Genomic DNA, 19,845 nt, shown 5'->3' on the forward strand with positions numbered 1-19,845 from the left:
TTTAATGAATTTCATTCCTCCCACCGTGAGGATTCTAAAATACAGTATTTGCCAAGAAGGCAAAATAAAAACTCTTTTTGTTATGAAAGGTGTATACGTGCACTTGTAGAGTGGGTTTAGAGCACTGGCCGACAACATTCAGATGCAGGCAAAGCTGCACTGATGTAAAAATTATATTTAGAGTGTTTTCCACAGCTCAGAAAGTTCATTTAAAAAATAAAAAAAACAACAAAAAAGTCCTACTTGGATGGCAAATTTAGTGAAATAACATGGACTGGTTAAACACAAATGAAATATTCTCGCCGATAAGCAGAGACGCTGAGCACTCTTGCTTGACCTGTTCTACCTGACTGAAACTTGTCATGTTTAGAATGACAAAAAAGAAACTCAAAGAAAACGGAAACAAAAACAGTAATTTCTCTTTCAAGCATTTACAAAATTTACAAAAGTAAATCACATATCTTGTAAAAATTCAGCCATCCGCTGATTGTGTAAGGCAAAGAAATATATGTGTGTGTGTGTATGTTTGTGTGTATATATTTTAAAATCAACTGTTCAGTATTACATTCAAACACCTGTCTAGCGATCTCACATTTTTGAAATGGGTGATCAGATCCTTGTCCTGCCCGGCCCTTTGGATGACCAGGAGGCAGAAAAAAAACAAGTGAAAAATGTTATACACTCTTAGAAAATGTAGAATCCCTGTGTGGGAGTTCAAATTTACACCGAGTGGCACCGGACTTTTAAGTGAGGAACAAAAACGCAAGTGGGGAAGAGAAAAATATTTACTACAAGACTGTATCTGACGTGCATGGACACGGCAATTTGTAAACATAGTTTAGATTTTTCTATTGCACTGATATCCTTGTGTACCTACTGGCTCTAATATGGTTGGCGCAGCGGCACTTTTGGGTGCTGAGCAGTTTGTTTGTTTAGACTACAATATGCGCAAAATAGTGTGTATTCATGCCGCCACAGTGAGTCAGTGTCATATGTGTCAACATATTCTGGATTGTTTAAAAATTTCGGGCTTGTTCTCCATACCTACACAAACAAAGCAAAGTGAAAGGGAAACCCATACCAGACTGTGCCAACATAGGTACCGCACAGGGCATTTATGCAGTGGAAAAATAAATAAATATCTCTGTGGTAGCAACAACGAACGTTCTATTGGTGAAGGAATGGCTGTTTCTGAACTGAGGACAAGATTAAAAAAAAAAAAAAAAAAAAGGAGAAAAGAGCTTAAATACAGTATGTATAAAAATACCTATTCACAGTAGACACAAATGTTGTGCATTACTGATATTAATCATCTGGTATGCACACTGAAACTTACATAGGTTTTTCTATCTATAAGAACAACTTAACATTTATCTTTCTCAGCAAAAGTGAGACGTTTTAAATAATTGTTCAGTTCGAGGGATACAAAAACTGTCGGCCCTCTAAACTTCTTTTGATGTACAGTAAAGTAAATACATGTTTACTTTGATTAGAGTCTAAAATGATTTAGTTCGAAAATACTGGAAAGGAAAGGTCCATTTTTTACTGTTTTTTCTGCACACGGGGAAAAGAGACGACGGATTCTGCTGGAGAGCACGAAGCACAAGGCCCTCATCGTCTCCAAGACCGGCTCTCGTACTCGTCATCTTCATCGTCGTCTTCCTCCTCCTCTTCTTCTTCACCGCAAGGCAAATAAGAGCTTGCTTCCTTCTGTGTGAATGACAACAACAATACAATTAAATTACATGCCGTTTCTTTACATTGTGTGTCACACATTCGCGTAAAACAGGGAGAGGATTTTAATGAGTGAAGAAGGTTTTCAAATTTGAGCTTGAACCAATTTATAAGTACATGTGTGATGGACAAAATAATGTATCAGCTGGTTAGATTAGAAAAACAATCAACCACCCAAATGAGCTGCAGCTTTGAATTGAACGAGTGGAACACTATCTTTGTATTATTGTACGAGACGAGAAGCACGTTTGTAGGTCGAGGCTGGAGTCAAGCGAAACATTCAGGACTTTTTGCAAAGAAAAACTGAGTTTTCTTACAAGAACCACATTTCTTTCTGGTTTTTCATAAATTGTCAAAGAAAAACTTCCGTTTCTTTCTCTCCGAGGCTCGAGATACTGGCAGACGGTTTGGGTTTAACAGAAACGCCAATTATCAATGGCGTCTCTGTTGAATCATTTTAGTGCCTGTCACAAAAAAAGTCAGCCCCTAGGTCACAAAAACATACTTGCACAGAAAGAAAATTGTGACCTAAAAAAACCCAACCAAAACCATGAAAATACAGTATGAGGATTTCACCTGACAGTAATTCAGTTTTACTCAAAGGGCTAAGATGCTCTTAGTACTGAGAGGCTTGCCCTGATTTTCCATTGGGAGCAGCAGTGAAAGATTTAGAAGCACTGGAAAGAAATGTACAAGTAAAATCTGTGAATATAACTAAAACTTTCCAGACATATCCCACTTAGAATCTCCAGATGTATTTTAAATAGACCTCATGGTTGCTGTGTGGCTACAGCTTACTGATGATAATGCATGAAGCCAGAGGGGTGTGTGTGTGTGTGTGTGCGCGCACACTTTGGCGATTAGCATGCTTCACTATACTTTCTGTGATTCCTCATCAGCCTACATCAAATAATTGAATACAAAATGAACTTATAATGAAAATAGTGCCACAACAAAAATTGAATTGCTTACAGAGTGTAGGATTGATGTGCGTGTGTGTGTGTGTGTGTCATACCGTATTGTCTTCATCTTTAGCCTCTTCCTCCTCCGGCTCTGTTGTAACCAAAGGCGTCTTAGGCTTGTACCAGGAAATCTGCAGCACACGACCTTTGAACTTAGCTCCCTGGTTAGCTGCCTAGAAAACCAAAAAAGAAGGACAGTTGCAAGTTATGCTTACAGTTTCAGTTGTTTTCGTTCCAGTTGAACCAGAAAAACAACTTTAATATTATTCATTTATTTGGTGAGTTACTATTTAAAATCATCTTAGGTGATTAGAAAAAGCAGAAAGAAATGTGCAACGGTGAACTGGTGCCCAGTAACGTGACTTACATTCTCTGCTTCGCTTCGTGTCTTGAAGGTCATAACAACACTGTTTGCGTCTTGGTCACGGACATCTTCAATTTCACCAAAATTCTGACGTAAAAAAATAAAATCAATATTTATTTCAGTCCAATTCTTCAGTAATCAATTCACTTCCTTGTCTAACAGTTATTAGTTCAACTCCTGAAGATGTTACTAAATTATACAGAGCAGTGTAACGCAGTCCTCACCACAAAGTGTGGCATCAGCTCCTCCTTCTCCTCCTGAGTGACCCCCAAAATAAAAAGGGCCCTGGGTCTGTGGTCAACCACCATACGGTTCACAGTCCCGCCTCGACCCATCATCTCCCGGCTTCGTCCCCTGCCGCGGCCCACGTACGCCGAACCGGGCTCCAGCGCCATCTTCCCTCGGCCCCGACCTCGACCTGCTGGAGGCCGGATCAGACCCAACCGAGTTGCCTAAAAGGAAGACAGATTGGGAGGTTCGATGTTATAAAACAACTGACTGGCTGCTGCCGTATTTCCAACAGAGACAGACAAGAGTCAATGGGCGCCACCTGGCTGTGTTAAAATAATCATTACAAGCAGATGTGGAAGAAATCACTGGAAACTACTTTGTGTTTGCTTATCCAGTGTCTAGCATAATACAATCTTGATTCATGCAATAAACAACCGCATAGAACATTAAAAAAAAAAAAAAAAAATAGGCAAAATATTACATATTTGTTCTTATTCTTAGAGATTAGGGTTGCAAAGGGGCAGAAATTTTCCAGTAAATTTCCGGAAAGTTTCCACTGGAATTTTGAAAAAGATAAATGTGTCTAAGTTTTTTGCAAAAGCATATAACAGGGAACTTTAATGTAGTTGAGAACAAGACTATGCACACTTAGCTCAGCTGGACCCTGAATGCAGCTGGTTGGGAACATTGTCTGCCAGAAACATAAATATAAACATAAAACATTCTGTTTTTGACGTTTTTGACATCAGTGTTGCGTCTGAATGTTTCAGCCCTTTTCCTGGCAAGTGTGAGAGCGCCGAGTTGCGTAGAGGCCAGGAGCGGTATTGCAGACAGAGATTTTAATTATAGCTGCAACATATTGAAAAAAACAACTGAACTAGTTCATTTTTTGGAGCTGTTAACTTAGTTCAAAATGTTGAATTATGGACTATGAACTGAACTAGTTCATGTAGAAAGTGAACTTTCCCAACACTGTTTTTCATTAGCATATTGATTACTTGGTAAACTGAAGATATCTTTATTTCAATACCAAGTTTATTTGTATATAGTAGACTTTTTACAGCAGTGAGAGTAGGACGTATGTATGTCCACACAAAAGTACACCACCTCGATTATTCGCGGCTTTCGGAATGTCAAAAAAGTCATTTTTAAAAGTTGTATTATAAATGTTTGCATGCATGTCTGCTTATGACAAGGTAAATACAGTTAAATTACCCCAAAATTTCCTGTTAATTCCCGTTTATCCCTGTTATTTTCTGTGGAAAGTTTCCCAGTTTTCAAAATTCAGGAAATATTCCCGCAATTTTTCAACCCTATTAGAGATTAAACATTTTCTTGCCTCCTCCTCTGTCACTCTCTGCCCTTTACCCTTAGTTGTCACTGCTACATTTTTAAAGTGACATCTTCTTGCTTCCTAAGCATTTCACAGCCTCACAACCACTCTCTCGTACATTTGTCCCGCGCTCACTTCTCCCTCTAATTGTCACCCCACAATTTTCTTACAAGGACCAGCAGCTCAAACTTTAATGAAGCGGGCTCCATCAGAGTAAGACCTGTGTCTGATTTAGCTTCGTTAGCGGCTGTTCCTCTGGGCTTGCTTAAGTGGATGCAGTTTAATGTGCAGAAGGAAGGTTGGGTTTGGATGTGGGGGTTGGAGGGGTGAGATATGCATTTTTAATACCTAGCTAATTTAAGACCCACAGGGGCAGAAGGGGGGAAAAAAAAACATGCCAAACAGGCAGTTGCTAACAAAAGCTATGTTCTTGTTTGGCTGATCTTGTGACACAGCCGACCTCGTCTGTGATCGTGTGCTGAAGATGTGGGCCAAGTCTGAGCTGACTAACAGTTTGGATGTTGATGAGAGACATTTTTTTTTTTCTTTCTTCTAATTAATTTTATGATGAACAGCCTCAGCAGACAAATCTACAGATCTACCTTTTGGGTGTATGTGAGACATGTAAGAAAATGTAACAACTATAATTTCAGAATTAAAAAAAATGCTATGTTAATGCAAATGCACTTAAAATGTGCCAAACCATATTACAAACAAGACATATGGGGATTGCACACTGTCTTGCATACGTAACATTCTGTGCTCTTTTTTTCATACATCATCTTTAAATGAAAAAGTACAATGCTCTCACTAACTAAACTTAGTATCAATGAGTTTACACATGATTATAAAGTAATGTATTAACATTCCACAGAGCATCACTTCCTACAGCAGTAACACACAATTTCTTTAGATAAAGACTTTGATCTGAGTGGGACTCCTTGAAAACATTGTTGCTCCTAGCTTTCCTCTTTGAATTTGCACAACATTAACTTGAATACAAAATTGTCACTGAAAAGTGAGGATTTTGTTTTCATTATTTATTCTTCTCTGGGGTTTAAAATGTTGCTTTAGTCAATTCATAGTTACCCATTCACACCAGTAGAAGTACTACTTATACGTGCAGAAGTGCTTTTCAAATAGGAGCTGTGAGTTATTTGGATGTTATGTTTATGTTTTTTTCTTTTCTACTCACTGGTATATTTGACTAAATCAGGCAGTGTTATGTGATACATGAGCACTATCTTATTTCCTGACTTTCTTAGTCTCACATGGCTTTAAATTCTGTGCTCAAGAAACATGCTGTTGATGCAAAATGCTGTCACTGTATCTCTTTGTGTCTTTATAGACCCAATTGTGGCAGTGCGAGCTATCTTCTTAGATTGCTGGGCCTGTGGTTATGAGTGTGTGTGTGTGTGCATTACCTCCACCTGTAACTGTCCCAGTTTTCTCTTGAGGTCTGTTGTATCTTCTCCAGAGCTCATTTTCTTGTGAAAGTCCAGTTCGGCATCCAGTAATTCCTTCTGGGCCTGATCACATATCATGTCAAATAAAATACACTAAATTTAGAAAATAAATACATAAAGCAATAAAAGACTGATCAAGAGTTTTAAATATCATTCATATATATATTAATCATATTAGTTAAATGTTAATGTTGATGCTTAGTTTTTATGTTCTACTCTGTTGTCTTTTTGATATTTCTCTTGTATATAATATGTACGAAGAGAGCAAGGTGTAACCAGAGTCAAATTCCATGTGTACACGCAGATGCCAATAAAGCTGATTCTGATTCCTCACATCTACAGTGGGTGGACAGAACTTCACTTCTGTCTCGGTGTAAAGGACATGAAGCATAACAGCCAAGCACCCGACCAAACTTACATCAGTCTTTGTCTTTGACTGGCCGTGGTTTGCTTTAGCACTGGCTACCTGGGAGGCGGGGTTCATTTCATTCTGCAGATGTGCGATCTTCTCCGTCAGCTCCTTTAGCGTCTTCATGGTGTTGGCTCGCTCCTCAGGTTTCATCCCTCGGTTCTTCTCCAGGCGGTTTATCAAGGCCTAGCGATAGAAGGACAAGCAGTGAGATAAAAAAAAAAGTGTAAATGATCGTAGAAGATATGAAGTGGAGGGAGAACATAGCAAGGCATGGACAGAGCACCAGAAAAAAGATGAGATGGACTGGGTTAAGGCCGGTCTTACCTTCTGGCACTCAATCTGTGTCTTCAACATCTCTTGCTTCTTCTTTCTCATGTCCTGCTGGAGTTTTAATGTCTCCTAAATTAAGAAGAAAAAAAACAATGATTAAAATACATTCACTGAGGTGTAAAATATAGCATTTGCTGTTGGAATTGTATTTCTCAATGGTAGCTTGTTTCTCACTAGTGGCCTCAAAGAGGAAAAATAAAAAAAGGTTACTCCCAGCTCGTACAGGTCAAAATACATATTACAAAATTAAACTGCATGCCTGTTTCTTTTTGAGGACTTCCTGTGCTTCTAGTGCTTTTCCCGTTTTCCCAAAGCTCTTTGAGGATGACTTCAGGGCTGGGGAAGTGTAAGGGCTCTTCTGGGTGTTCATCAGTGCAGGCGCCACCTAAGTGTCACAGAGAGTGAGGGATAGATTGAGAAACACATTTAAGTCTCCAGAATGAACGCGTCCATAGCTGCAGTAAACCCGCACAAGAGTGCATCCTCGGTGCCAAGAAAATACTATTCATTCTCCTGCATGTTATATCCTGTTAAGTGGTGCAAGGCTGTCTGGGCAGCGTCACTGGGCTAAAATCTTAATGTCTCTGTAGCTACAAGTTTCATGGTGGTAAACTGGCGGTAACAGTGTTCTCCTGTTTGGAATGGCACACACATCTCAAGGCCAAGTGTGCTTATCCTGATATTGTTGTGCTATAAATATTCCATCGACACTGCCTGATAGACAACCGGCAGATGCATTTCTCTCTATTATTTGGAAAGCCTCTAGAACTGAATACGCATAATAATATTACACCAGGCATGCAAATCTAAGATAGTTGACAATACAGCCGTTTCAACATTGGCATTGTGAACATATAAGCAGGCTTTGGTCAACTTAATCAACTTTTCAGAGAAACTACTGGCCTGATATTATCTGTATTCTGCTGAAGATAATAACAAGTGTAGTATTATTTGGGATTGCCAGTCCACTAAGGTCTGGCATCACCTGACACACACTGGAGTAGAGACCAAAACGTACAGTGAAAGCTTCTGGGTTCAGGCCGTCGGGTTTGATTGTAGCAGTGAACCCTGGCAACCCTGGCATACGATGCTTGGGTACAGTCTTGTTCAACACGTAGGCGGCTGGACTATGCTGCTTTATCCCCTGCTGATAAAAGAAAAAAGGGGAAGAAAAAAAGTAAATCTGATGAAGGGTTACAGACGTGTGGTGAGACAAAGAGATCAGCATTAAAATATGATGGACTTCTGTCCGTTTCCACTCTTAATACGAACCGTATGCACGTTGCTGTGCTGCGGCGCCTGGCAGGGTGCTGATCCGGCCACCTGGCTGCCTGAACTCTGCTCCTGCTGCTGAAGGCCTGTTGCATTGGTGCCGGGCTCGCGGTGCCAATACACACGGATAAAGCGGTTTTTGAGCACCGCCTCGATGCTGGATATGGCCCGCCTGGCTTCTTCATTCTGTGTGTACTGGATTAACGCGGCCTCTGGGTCTCCACCAAACGCCACCTGGATTTAGAGCAGAGCATGCCAATTAGTCATCTGTAGATAATGAAACTAATTCTTCAGCAGGGTTGAAATTCTTAAACTCTAGGAGTGCGTATTGGCAAGAATCTAATGCTGTGTTGACACTGAACGCGTCGAGATTTCATGTAAAGTCAATGCACGGCCGCGTCGAAGCTGCGTAGACGCGTATTTTCCAGCGGGCAGCGCGTCAGACGCGAAGAAGCAGCGCAAACAGCCCGTTGGTCGCAAAGCGAACTCGCGGAGACGTGCGAGTTGAAATTTCCCAACTCCGGCTGCAAAAACGCGCGAGTCATACTTGTGTCAGCCAATCAGCGTTGAGATGGTCTGCTCGTCACCGCCGTCCCGCCGGTGCTGAATCAAACTGCTGCCGGTCACCCGAAAGGAGCGCTGATAGCGACTTCATTTAGGCTGTTGTGGGACTACGGATACTATTATGAACCCAGACACCATGGAGTTTATGTTCACATGTTTTTGTGACTTCCACAACAAGTATAAAGCAGATCTAGTGGTTATTTCATATATACTCTATAACGGAAAGGATTGCTCTTTTCGAGGAGAAAAGCGGCGGAGATAAGCCACGCCCCCTTTGTGGTGCCGCGATAAAGCTTGCTGCTTTTGGTGTGAACACACTATTTATGGACGCGCGTCAAGAAATTTTTTGCCGCGTTCGGTGTGAATGCACCATAATGATATGTAAACATGATGCAGGAGTTACGATTCAATATATTGCGAGACATTGTGATACTGTAAGCAAGGCAATACATTGCAATGTCTTTAATCTAACTTTAAGAAAACCATTATAGTATGAAGAAGGCAAATAAAATCTGAGTAAAACACTTGTTTACTTTTCTAATGCAATCAGAACAGTGAGATTTGTTCATCTGTAACATTATGGCACCCTTTTTTTGTCCAATCTGAGCCGCCAACTACCGTAAATCTTTACATGTAAACTACTAATTAAAAATCGAATCATAAATCATTCAATTTACAAAGTCATAAATAGTCTTATTCCATGTTGTGTTGAGAGTCTAAAAAGGTGCATGTAAGCCACATGTCCTGTTGCATTTTGTTAAGCAACATGTGTGAATCCTGCACTGAATCCTGATCGTCTGTCATGATGCTCAATTACAATTATTTCTGCTTTTCTTTTTGGTAAATTTGGGGTCTATTACTACTTCTTCTACCACTAATCTTACCTACACATGTCAAAATGATTATTCAAAAACTGGCAAAAGTAGCCGTTTCCAGGTGTTATTAGTGGGTGGGCCCAGGTCTAATTATTTGACTATGACCAATAAAAATGTCTTGTTTCTTGCTTTTTGGTAGGTCAGGTCGTATATTTTGGAAATGTGCATTTTGCAAATGCCAGATTTTAAGAAGCTCCTCCTCTTTCACTCTGTGTACAGACAATGTTTTCCTTTAACAAGTGAATGGTGTCTCCAAACTGGACAATACCGTTTATTGGGTTGTTTTTGATGGGTGCACAATTGGATTTTATCCTGACGTTGGGGCATCTGCCATCTGTGGTTTATATGGCCACTGTGCCAGGTTATTTCATGATGTTAGCTCTGATGACACTGGATGAGACTTGTATGATTTAACTGTGGTGCATTCAGTAAAGTATAGTAGTAATAGTCTGTATTGGTAAACTGACACCTGATTTTTTACTGTGACCTCTGCTTAAGGTACTGGTTCAAAGCAGTGAGTGATGCATTTTACCTGGATATTGACAATGGTTCCAAACTTGCTGAAGTGCTCGTTGAGCTCGGTGATGTTGTTGAGATCACGTGGGATCTTGCGCACCTCCAACTTGGTGTTCACATAATGAAACCGCTTGGGAAAAGTGTTCTTATGTTGGTTGTTAAAGCTTGGCCTGAAATGAGAAGAAGACTGTGATGCTGACATCTGAAGTTTGCCAGAGTATTTGTAATAAAAGCAGACAAGCTAATTAACATTTTGAGTGATCTCGCTCACAATGTTGATGATGATGGCAGTGAAATGCAACCCAGATTCAAAACCTGAGGTTCAAGTTTCTGCCTTCATATTAAAGTTCCTAACCCTATACTAATTACTCGTAACACATGTCAACCTGGTTGACACTTAAGATGGATTACAAGTAGACCCTTTGCAAATTAAGCAACATAGTCATGGTGATGTGGTATGTGTGCAACTTCTTCCCACAACAAAGACAAAAGATGGGCTCTTGAACTATGAGTCACCTTAGCTTGAAACAAGGCTCCCATTACTTTTACCAGAAAAAGGGGGTGGCGAGTTTGTGTGATGGGATCTTTGCACATTACCCTGATAATCTACAGTTTACATGCGGTCCAAGCTTAAAAATGTCTCCCTTTCAAACTGTTACAAATTTCACACCAAAATAAAATGTGAAACAGAAGCATCTTTAAAAACCGTACTTCTCCATCCAGGGTTTTTTAACGGTTGTTGCCTCTGCGGTACTGGGTAACATGGTTCTCTTCCTGCTGTCCTGCTCTGTGTTGAAACGGGAGATGTTATTTGCAGGAGTGCTGGCTGCAGTGGCGGGCTCTGTCTGAATCACGATGTTAGCAGCTAGAAGATAAACACAGAAAAACCCAAAAGAGAAACCGTAATTAATTAACACAAGGGAGCTTTCACAATTTTCTGCAGAACTTTTGTTTGGACAAGTATTCATACTTTTCCGATCAAATATCAGCCCAACAGTGCCCATTACCCAGGAGTATTACGAAGAAAGCCAATATCTACCTCTGGATCCTTGCCCTTCATTGGAGGTGAGGCCGATAAGGTTGGAGCGCTGGGTCTGCACCCGGGGAATGAACTGACGGTACGGGTTACGACCTGCTGCAGTCAGGCCTGGCGATTCTGGGTTATAGCCCTCTGGATCATAGTTATCTAATGAACACAGACGTAAAACACAAACACACAGGCTTAGAGGGAATATAAAACATTTTTAACAGCCATAAAAATATAAAAGATAACTAACTTTTAATACAAACAAAACAACTAAGAACAATAGCCTGAAATTACACAATGAAATCAAGCAGTACTGTTTAAATTAATAAGTACTGCCGGGAATTCAGTGACTTAGCGAGCACAAACCAATCTTGTAAAGAATGTTTTGAGTTGAAATGTGTGCAATGACAGTATGTAAATACAGCTCTGACTACTGATTAAAATAAAAACTGTTATATTGAGAAAATTACTTACACTCACATGGTTATTTTTTTTTAAAATTACAATTACACTAAGGGAAGAAAATATATATCACAAGATGACTTATCCTGAGACACTGTTACTGAAACACTACATTTATCAAAATATGACCTTTCATGACAATAATGATTTTGCATGAGTTTTTGACTAACTCAAAATAGACCTCCATGTGTTGATCTGCAATGATTCATGAGCTGAAGTGTGGTAAAAGCACACAACACAGGGAGCTGTGGCAGAGTTCATGTTAATTGCTCATAGCTACTTTGCGTTAGGTTAATAAACAGTGCGACCTTCTGGTCAACCGACGTTACTGCAGCATGAAGAAAAATGAAATAGTCCCTGCTTACATTCAGACTGAACATATTGGGGACGGAGAGACACCGATGAGGACGAGGGTGGAAGAGGAGGAGGATGAGTAGGCGGCAGCCCCACACCAGGTGGTCGGATAGGAGGAGAAGAAGTGATTGCCGTTTGGTGGTTAGGGTTTTCGATGCCACTGGTTGCCATCAGTGGGGGTCCTGAAGGAAATACAAGTCCAAGTGTCAGGTATATGGCAGGTATGACAGTGATTCGTCGGTTTGTGCAACTAAAACGTTTTTGATGCCGCACAGTTTGCTTTAATATGGCGGTAAAAGTGGCTTAACCTTAAACAGAGATATTTAATCACATTTAAAGTTTATCACAAAACAACCTTCACATTAAAAACTTAAGTTCAAGAATCAATAGTGTGAGACAGGACGGCATGTAAGAAGAAAAGCAGCTTAGTGAAAGTATTTTTCTTCCAGCAAGTAAGAACAAAACCCTCTCTACGGCTGAGTGTGAATACTATGTTACTAAGTGTGATTTCCCACATAATGTAGTCTCTACAAAAAACTGATTCATTATAAAGCAAAAGCTGGATTTCCAGAACAAAACCTTTAACATACACCAAATGAACAAAGTAGTGAATTTGTACCCGTTCATCTCAAGAATTGTTTGTCAGATGCCTCTGAATAAGCAGTTATGGAAACGGCGTCAAAATTAAACGCTACACTACGAGAACAGGTGTCTGATCTTTGCAACACTCCCAGCAGTTAGTACATATAACACAACATATCGTCAATTATTTTTATGTGGTGGTGGAAGCCAGAAAAATTGTTACTTGTATCAACTTTGAGAAATAGATATTGGAGCACATCACCAGAGATGGAGGGAAAATTTGTCTCATGGTACAAACAAGGGTGTAAGTGAAAATTAAACAATTAACTAAAAAAACTTTGAAATGTAGCCACAACAAATGGCACCCCATATGCCAAAAACACATCTTTTCTGACAAAACCTTGAATAAAAAAAAGTAGCATCTTCGTGGCACTTAATTGGAGTTTGGCTTTCTTGATTCTTGTTGCACTTTTTGTAAGTCGCTTTGGATAAAAGCGTTAGCTAAATGAAATGTAATATGTCATTTCTAAGAGTGGCATTTCCAGTGTGGTGGTGCTACTTACCACTCATAGGAAAGACACCTGGGGGTGGAGGCTGGCCAAAGGGTGGCATCACAGGCATCCGGAGGGGAGGGGGTGGCTCAGTGATCGGGGGCATGGGCAGGCCAGCAGGGGGCATGACAGGTGGAGGAGGAAACGGAATCATGTTCGGTAGATTGACATCATCAACAATGAGAGGGTCGTTTCCATGGTCGAATGGACAAAGGTCACCACGTACACAAAATCCCTTTTCTGTGAGAGACAGGGAGATGGATGTCAAAACTTTTGCTTTTTCACAGAGACACACGCACACACAAAAAAAACATGCTCTCGGCAGTGAGGTAACCTACTGTAACCCTTATCAGGGCTTCGCGCCCTTGGAAATCAAATTCATTCACAAAAATAAGACTGAAAGGAAAATTAGAACCAATGAAAAGCACAATGTGAATAAAAAAAGATGAAAGCTTGTCTAAGTTCAAAGCAGCTAAGACAGAGTGCATGTATTTACCCTACAGTCTCATTAAGAAACTGGGTCCCAAGTGGAATTGTTTGAGCACTGTGGCACATAGCAGTGTGCTTTAGGGACAGTGGGTAAGTTTAAACCCTTGTGTTTCTCTAGGGTGAGGTAGGCCTGCTTGCTTTCCTGCTTTTCACTGGGGAGAAGTATGGGAGTGTCTAGCAGTGGTCATTAGTGATGAGACTAAACAAGGCAATCATTAACCCTCACGGGAAGGTAACAGTTACACAGCAAACTTTAAACAATGACCACATACAACTTTTTGACAGAAAGCAGAAATCAAAAGCATTTAGGAAAATATGATCATCTCGATTCCTACCGTCGTAATCCCTGCAGCGCTGTTTGAGCGAAACGCTCTTGTTGCTGAATGGCTTGCAGACACCATCCTGCCTGGAGCTATAGTAGCCAGACCAGCTGTCTGTAGTGCTGTCGGGCAGATGAGCCGGTGTTACTACGGGAAGGCCTGCTGGAAGACCCCCAGGAAGACCCCCTACAGAGACTCCAGCAGACGACGATGAGGAAAACGGGTGCAGAGGTGTGGGCAGGGGCAAGAGAGGTGATGGGTGTTGTTGTTGTTGCTGCTGCTGCTGCTGCTGCTGCTGCTGCTGCTGCTGCTGCTGCTGCTGCTGCTGCTGCGAGCCAGACGTGTTGGAAGAGTTGAAGCAGTCTGTATCCTTCCTTTCCAACTCAAACTTTGACTTGAAGTCTGTTAAAGACAAGCACAGAACAAATACATTTAAGAATTGATTTCTGGACCATCAAAGAAATTCAAACCCTGAACAATATTAAGCTTTAAAGACTAATGTAGATTACCGTAACCTTGAGGGGGATATTGCCAATTCCAGGCCGTGTTGTTTAGTCCCAACTGATGTAATTTTAAAGTTGTCCACATTGTTCCTTATCAATAAAAAAAAAACTCCTAGCCAACCATCCAATAGAATACAATACAAACAGCTACATCCAGAACTCCATTTAGTCTACTCTGAAAAACCTGAAGCGCCTCTGTGCATTTCACACTGAGGATGTCTCCAGCAGCACTTCTGCATCACTTCTGCACAGTTCAACTGTGCCGACAGGCGCTTCAGTACCTTCTCCTGGGTCTGATCCCCTCCCTGAGCCATTTTCATTGGTTGTGGGGGAACAGTCTCACCTCTGCCTCCTCTGTGCTCCTTGTCCCTGCTCTTTCCTCGGCTGCCACTCCTGCTCCGGCTGGGGCTTCGGCTGTAGCTCCTCCCGCGGGGGCTGCCCCTGCGGCGCTCGTGACGCTCCCGCTCGCGTGTGGATTCGCTTCCACTTTTTGCGTGCCGATCAAAGTCGCGGCGCTTGCGCTCATCCCGCCTCCTGTCATCGCGGCCCCTGTGTGGTTGACGAGTTGGAAGGATTTTATTTTAATAATTTTCTGTCTGCCTGTTTAGAATGTCCAACATACATATTCAGGAGGGTTGTAAGTATATTTAAATCATATGTTAAAAAGTGAAAGGCCTCACTTCTGTCTGATCGCTACAGCTTACTGTTAATGATAACTTAGAATGTTTCTTAATGTATTATATGGCAAACACTGTCTTAATGCTAGAGAAGATAAATCAGAGACCAGCTCAAATGCATCAAATGTTGTTCTGAATGTTAGCATGACAGTTATTGTTTTGTCCTATCCGTTACTGACAAGGTGTGTTATATTCAGGAGACCGGCTACTGGACACTAGGGCCTTCATCAAGCTAAAAGCAGGACTCATGGGATTTCTAAGTAACCATGCAAATATATCCACGTTTGGATCGGTACACAACTAGAAAATACAAAACAATGTTCTATTTGTCACTGCTTTCATCAGCAGTAAGAAAGGGAGGACATGTTTATTAGAATTTTTAGCCTGACTCAGACTAGAATTAAGGCACTAGTTGTCTCGTGTCAGAATAGCATCTGCTTCGACATTAGGCCTCTCTGAAAGGCAAAGCCTCACCTGGCATCGTTGAAGTCAGCGCGGTTTCTCAGAGGACTTCTTCTCCGCCTGTTTTCTCTATCTTCCTCTGGAGTTTCAGCCTTGAGGGGGAAAAAAATGTTACTTGTCACAAACTCTTCTCTATTTTGTGTTTTTAGAACAGAATAAGCATATACAGTGTTCTATAATATACAATGAGATTGATCAAATTCGTTGAACTCAAGTCCTTTATACAGAACTAGGGCAGCAACAACAAATTGCTAAAAATCGATTATTAAAAAAGTTGGCAAACGAATTTTCTTATTGATTCGTTGTGTTGCGCGATTATCACGTCACTCAATAAGTCGCTGAGATGTTTGAGTATTGAAAAACAAAAGGTGAGTTGAGCGCAGCAGACAGAAGGTTCTGGTGCAGCCCGTTGTATCCTCTCTTATAACGCTGTACGGTTGTGTTGCTTACTACAATAACTTAGGCTAACCGTTGTCGTTAGCTCGGTAGCTAGTCATTCATTCCCCGTGTTTAAACCGCGCTGTTGGGTTAGATAACATCTTCTTGAAACCATGTTTCTTCATTTTAAAATACGAAGGTGCTCTGAGGTGCAGAATGCCGAACCGCGTGTTGCTTGGATTTGTGGTTTTCTGATCTAATTAATCACTTTTGTTTAGGTAAAGTGCAGTCCGTGAGTTATCTTTTGTGTGTGTTTGTATGAGCGTCTGAGTGTGTCTGTGCCTCTGTGAGTGTGTGTGTGTGTGTGTGTATATGAGCGGCTGTGACTGACGTTCAAAAAAATCCTGTTAAGTTTTCTGATTTGTATTTCATTATTTTTTTGTAAATTTTTTATTGTTAAAATGTTTTGCACTGTAACTTTGCACTGTCAGTACTGTTTTGTTATAAAATGTTGCAAATGTATGCTTTTAAATTATTATTATTTTACCCGATTCATCGAAAAAATAATCAACCGATTAATTGATTATTAAAATAATCGTTTGTTGCAGCCCTATACAGAACCACCATTTGCTGTGAAATGCGCTCCAACCTATCCACAAAAGTACTTCAAAACACTATGCTGTGTGGTAAGCTATTCATTTTTAAGTGTTATTGTAGCCAATACATGTTACACAATGTCCATATCGCGTTTGCAACCACATGCAGCTGCGTAGAGGAAAACAATTGTTACATCCACTTTCTTTTTTCTGAGCACTCCGCCTTTTAACTGTGTGCGTTTCAGAAAAGCGCTGGTGATGTCACTGTAGAAAATGGAGGCATGTTTTTTTGCCACGTTTGTCTATCCTCAGCTTTATAAATGTCAGACGCTGTCATTTGTTTCTTTTTTTTTTTAAGGAGGCGGGAGGTGGGGGGGGGGCTATGACAATGGATATCGTCTGTGTACAGATTGTAAAGCCCCGTGAGGTAAATGTGTCACTTTGGGCTTTACAAAACAAATTAAATTAAATTGAATAGCAAAGACTGAAGCCCATTTATGGGAGTGGTTTGGCCGGCCGGACACAATGTTGCTTATTAGTGTTGTGTTTTTTCACAAGGGGGACATTCTTTTTTTGTTAAATTATTTTTGTCATGGAAACAATACAAAAAAGTGCTCAGCGTGCTTTTCTGATAAAACTGTGACGAAGCACTCTGCGGGCGCTTTTCTGCCAGAAGATGACGCTATATGGACACAGGCCCCAACTCTTCTTACCTCTACACCATCAGCTTTGACTGCAGGTGGTTTGACTTCTTCTTTTGGTACTTCCTTGGCAACAGGATTCCCAAGGTAGTTCTTGGTTGTCAGACTTTCAAAAAGTTTATCGACAAATCCGGTTGTCTCTGCAAAGACAACAAGAATCATGCAATAAATTTAGTCTTTGACTGAATTATGTGCAGTTTTGCCAATTTCCCCTGAATTAGCAATTTATAACATTAATTACGGTCCTATTGCATTTCAGTAGGCAAGGGGCCTGAGATTGTGCATGCTGGCTCACTGGAATGAATAGCTGTGACACACCTAATAGAACAGGACACCAATTCATTTGATCAATTACCCTTGATTTTATATTGCTATGTAAAAACGGTTATTATGAAGGGACTATTGGCCTTCAGGCATAACATTTACTGACATTCCTCCTGAAGGATTATCTGCTACTGGCTGAACTAAATATATCCAAATCCACACAAAAAAAGTTAATTAAAAAAGAGGTAATTTGAAGCATGTATTTGAGTACAATGTTCGAAAGATTACATGTTGCTATAGGCTTGAGACTTAGTAACTTAATGTGTGGGATTGGTCTGTGCTTTAGTTCAGAAATGATTACAGTGAGAAGGAATTTAAATTTTAAAAACTAAGATGATGTTGCAGGGCACAGAACCAAACTGTAATTGTGTAAACCGAGTTCTCAACATGGGATAAAGTTTTCGCTGAGACAATCAAATCAAATACAATCAAATCAAATACAGTGATTGTATTGAGCAATTTAAAGTTAAGTGAATATATCACTTTAGTCGTGAGAAAAAAAGAGGAAATCTACTTAAGCAAAACAGGTTTAGGCTTCCAATAATACAAGCTGGAAACATTAGAGAAGAAAAGGGTACTTTTAAATAGTGGTGATCATATACAGCTCATTGCATCACTAACTGTTTCACTTAAAGTAACTCAAATTAAGTCAGTTTAGTGATAGAAATGTCTGCCAGAGGAAAACCTTCTGCACAACTTTCTTGACCAAGAAAAAAGCGGACGGCAAAAACTGCATGTTGCATTCAGTCACATTGGCAGAGAAGATTTATGTGTCGTGGCATTCATACCTTTTTGTAAGAAGACATCAAGCTGATCAGCACACAGTGCTTTCAGGTCTTTCTCCGATTTGTCCTTCTTAACAAGAGCCACCACATAGTTGGCTAATGCAGAGGGGTCCGCATCACATCTGTAGGACCAATTATACATTCAAATTCAGCAATCCAGAATTTTACCTGAACGCAATAAAAAAGGCTAAGAAAAAGAAATACAGATTTAGCCAAAACTTCTTAATTATTGAAATAGGGGAGACAAGAGAAAAAAACCAGCGCAAACAGAATTCAAATTCATAGTTTAAACTGCAATATACAATATGTTAATGAGGTCTGTCATTCACTGTTGCCCAACCCTGCTTGCAGAAATGTTCCAAACAAAACCTAAACGCAGTCAGTACCAAGTGAAACCCTAACCATACCTGCATTGTAGATCATTGCTACAAAGACATTACATTAAGAATGGCAGCCAAACTTTAACCCAAAACATCACAATCATACATAGCTACAGGAAAACACTCTTGACACCTCCAAGCTAATATATAACTTACTAGTTATATAACTACATGGCTAACTATACACTCTCAAAATTACCTTCACTGTCATTTGACCTTAACGAACCAATAAGGTCAGAGATCACTGTGCCTAAAACTAAGCTGTCAGTGATAATCATTTGTGTAAAGTTGATAACGTGCAGCAACATTGAGAGCATGCTATTATTTGTTAAGACATTAGGCAACCTCCTAGTCTATGCACCAACTCATCTTTAATCACTTTGGTGAATACGTAAATTCACCATCTATGTACGGTCTCAAACAACATATTTGTCCTCTTCATTACAACACAATGTAATGACTTAGCTACATGTTAAAAGAGAGGCACTATGAGTAAGTGTGTGTAACTATGGTAACTCAATGGTGCACAGCTCTTGTTTAGTTGTAAAAGATAAAATGTATAATTCAAAAGAGTCAGCACTTATTTTATCTCAAGTAACGCCATCAGCGTGCAAGTTATCTGTTGCGGCTTGATAGCTCGCGACAGAAGCTGCGTTAAAGTCACATCATCGTGGGCCAACAACGTGCCTAACTAACCGAAAATAACTGCGCGACAAAACGCTTAACGTCGTGCACAACATTAATGCCTTCAACGTCAGTTGAAGAGAAGTCCCACAGCCTCGCTGTTTTCCTATAGAGAGCCAGCTAGCGGCAACGGTGGTTTCGCTAACTCGTGCAAGAATTCGCCATCAGATTCTAGCAAGTCCCCCATTGATGCCTGGCTAACCCTCTGGCTCGCTAGCTAACGCAGCTACGTACCATGCAAGCGAAATGCCATTTCAATTCAACACTCACATTGGTTCCAGGAGTTTTGCCAGCCACGACTTCAGGGCTTCAACATTCTCTATGAGCATTGTGAGAAAGACTATAATACTGTCTATAAAATGAAAGTGCGTTTCGATAACCCTGCTTTCATCGTCTATAAATTTATAAGCTTTAAGGCCTTCTGTTCTGTCTCCCTTCACTGGCAGGTCGGACCGAAATGCTTTACGGCATGGCAACACAAATTGAGTTGTCGTAAGGCTGAAATCATGTC

General features: G+C 40.5%; 1 protein-coding gene across 5 annotated transcripts; it reads right to left on the reverse strand.

The window, feature by feature from the left end:
• Positions 1-1,518: 1,518 nt before the first annotated feature.
• Positions 1,519-19,779, reverse strand: rbm27 (RNA binding motif protein 27). Of its 5 annotated transcripts, none has more exons than XM_068600323.1 (21): positions 19,605-19,779; positions 18,274-18,392; positions 17,174-17,301; positions 15,499-15,578; positions 14,691-14,896; positions 13,860-14,246; positions 13,048-13,275; positions 11,914-12,084; positions 11,099-11,245; positions 10,771-10,924; positions 10,076-10,229; positions 8,105-8,338; positions 7,851-7,976; positions 7,092-7,217; positions 6,827-6,901; positions 6,509-6,685; positions 6,049-6,153; positions 3,285-3,512; positions 3,064-3,147; positions 2,750-2,869; positions 1,519-1,710 (listed from the first exon to the last, which is right to left on the reverse strand). In XM_068600323.1, exons 1-21 carry the CDS (start codon positions 19,661-19,663, stop codon positions 1,612-1,614), a joined length of 3,207 nt encoding a protein of 1,068 aa, XP_068456424.1. In that variant the 5' UTR covers positions 19,664-19,779; the 3' UTR covers positions 1,519-1,611. The 5 variants fall into 5 exon arrangements, with proteins under 5 accessions (XP_068456424.1, XP_068456428.1, XP_068456427.1 ...); XM_068600327.1 differs by having other exon boundaries at positions 6,055-6,153; positions 6,557-6,685; positions 7,851-7,979; XM_068600326.1 differs by having other exon boundaries at positions 6,557-6,685; positions 7,851-7,979.
• Positions 19,780-19,845: the final 66 nt, after the last annotated feature.

Source organism: Clinocottus analis, unplaced genomic scaffold (genome assembly GCF_023055335.1).
Source record: "Clinocottus analis isolate CAN_PGR_092001 unplaced genomic scaffold, fCliAna1.0.p SCAF_5, whole genome shotgun sequence".
NCBI classification, from domain to species: domain Eukaryota; kingdom Metazoa; phylum Chordata; class Actinopteri; order Perciformes; family Cottidae; genus Clinocottus; species Clinocottus analis.

Excerpts from the sequence above, each read along its gene's own strand:
- rbm27 (XM_068600322.1), bottom strand. The coding sequence starts at position 19,663 with ATGCTCATAGAGAATGTTGAAGCCCTGAAGTCGTGGCTGGCAAAACTC. Across the intron at positions 17,302-18,273 it reads TGATGTCTTCTTACAAAAAG|AGACAACCGGATTTGTCGAT; the intron begins GTATGAATGCCA and ends TTGTCTTTGCAG. Across the intron at positions 3,513-6,048 it reads TGGGACAGTTACAGGTGGAG|GCAACTCGGTTGGGTCTGAT; the intron begins GTAATGCACACA and ends TCTTCCTTTTAG.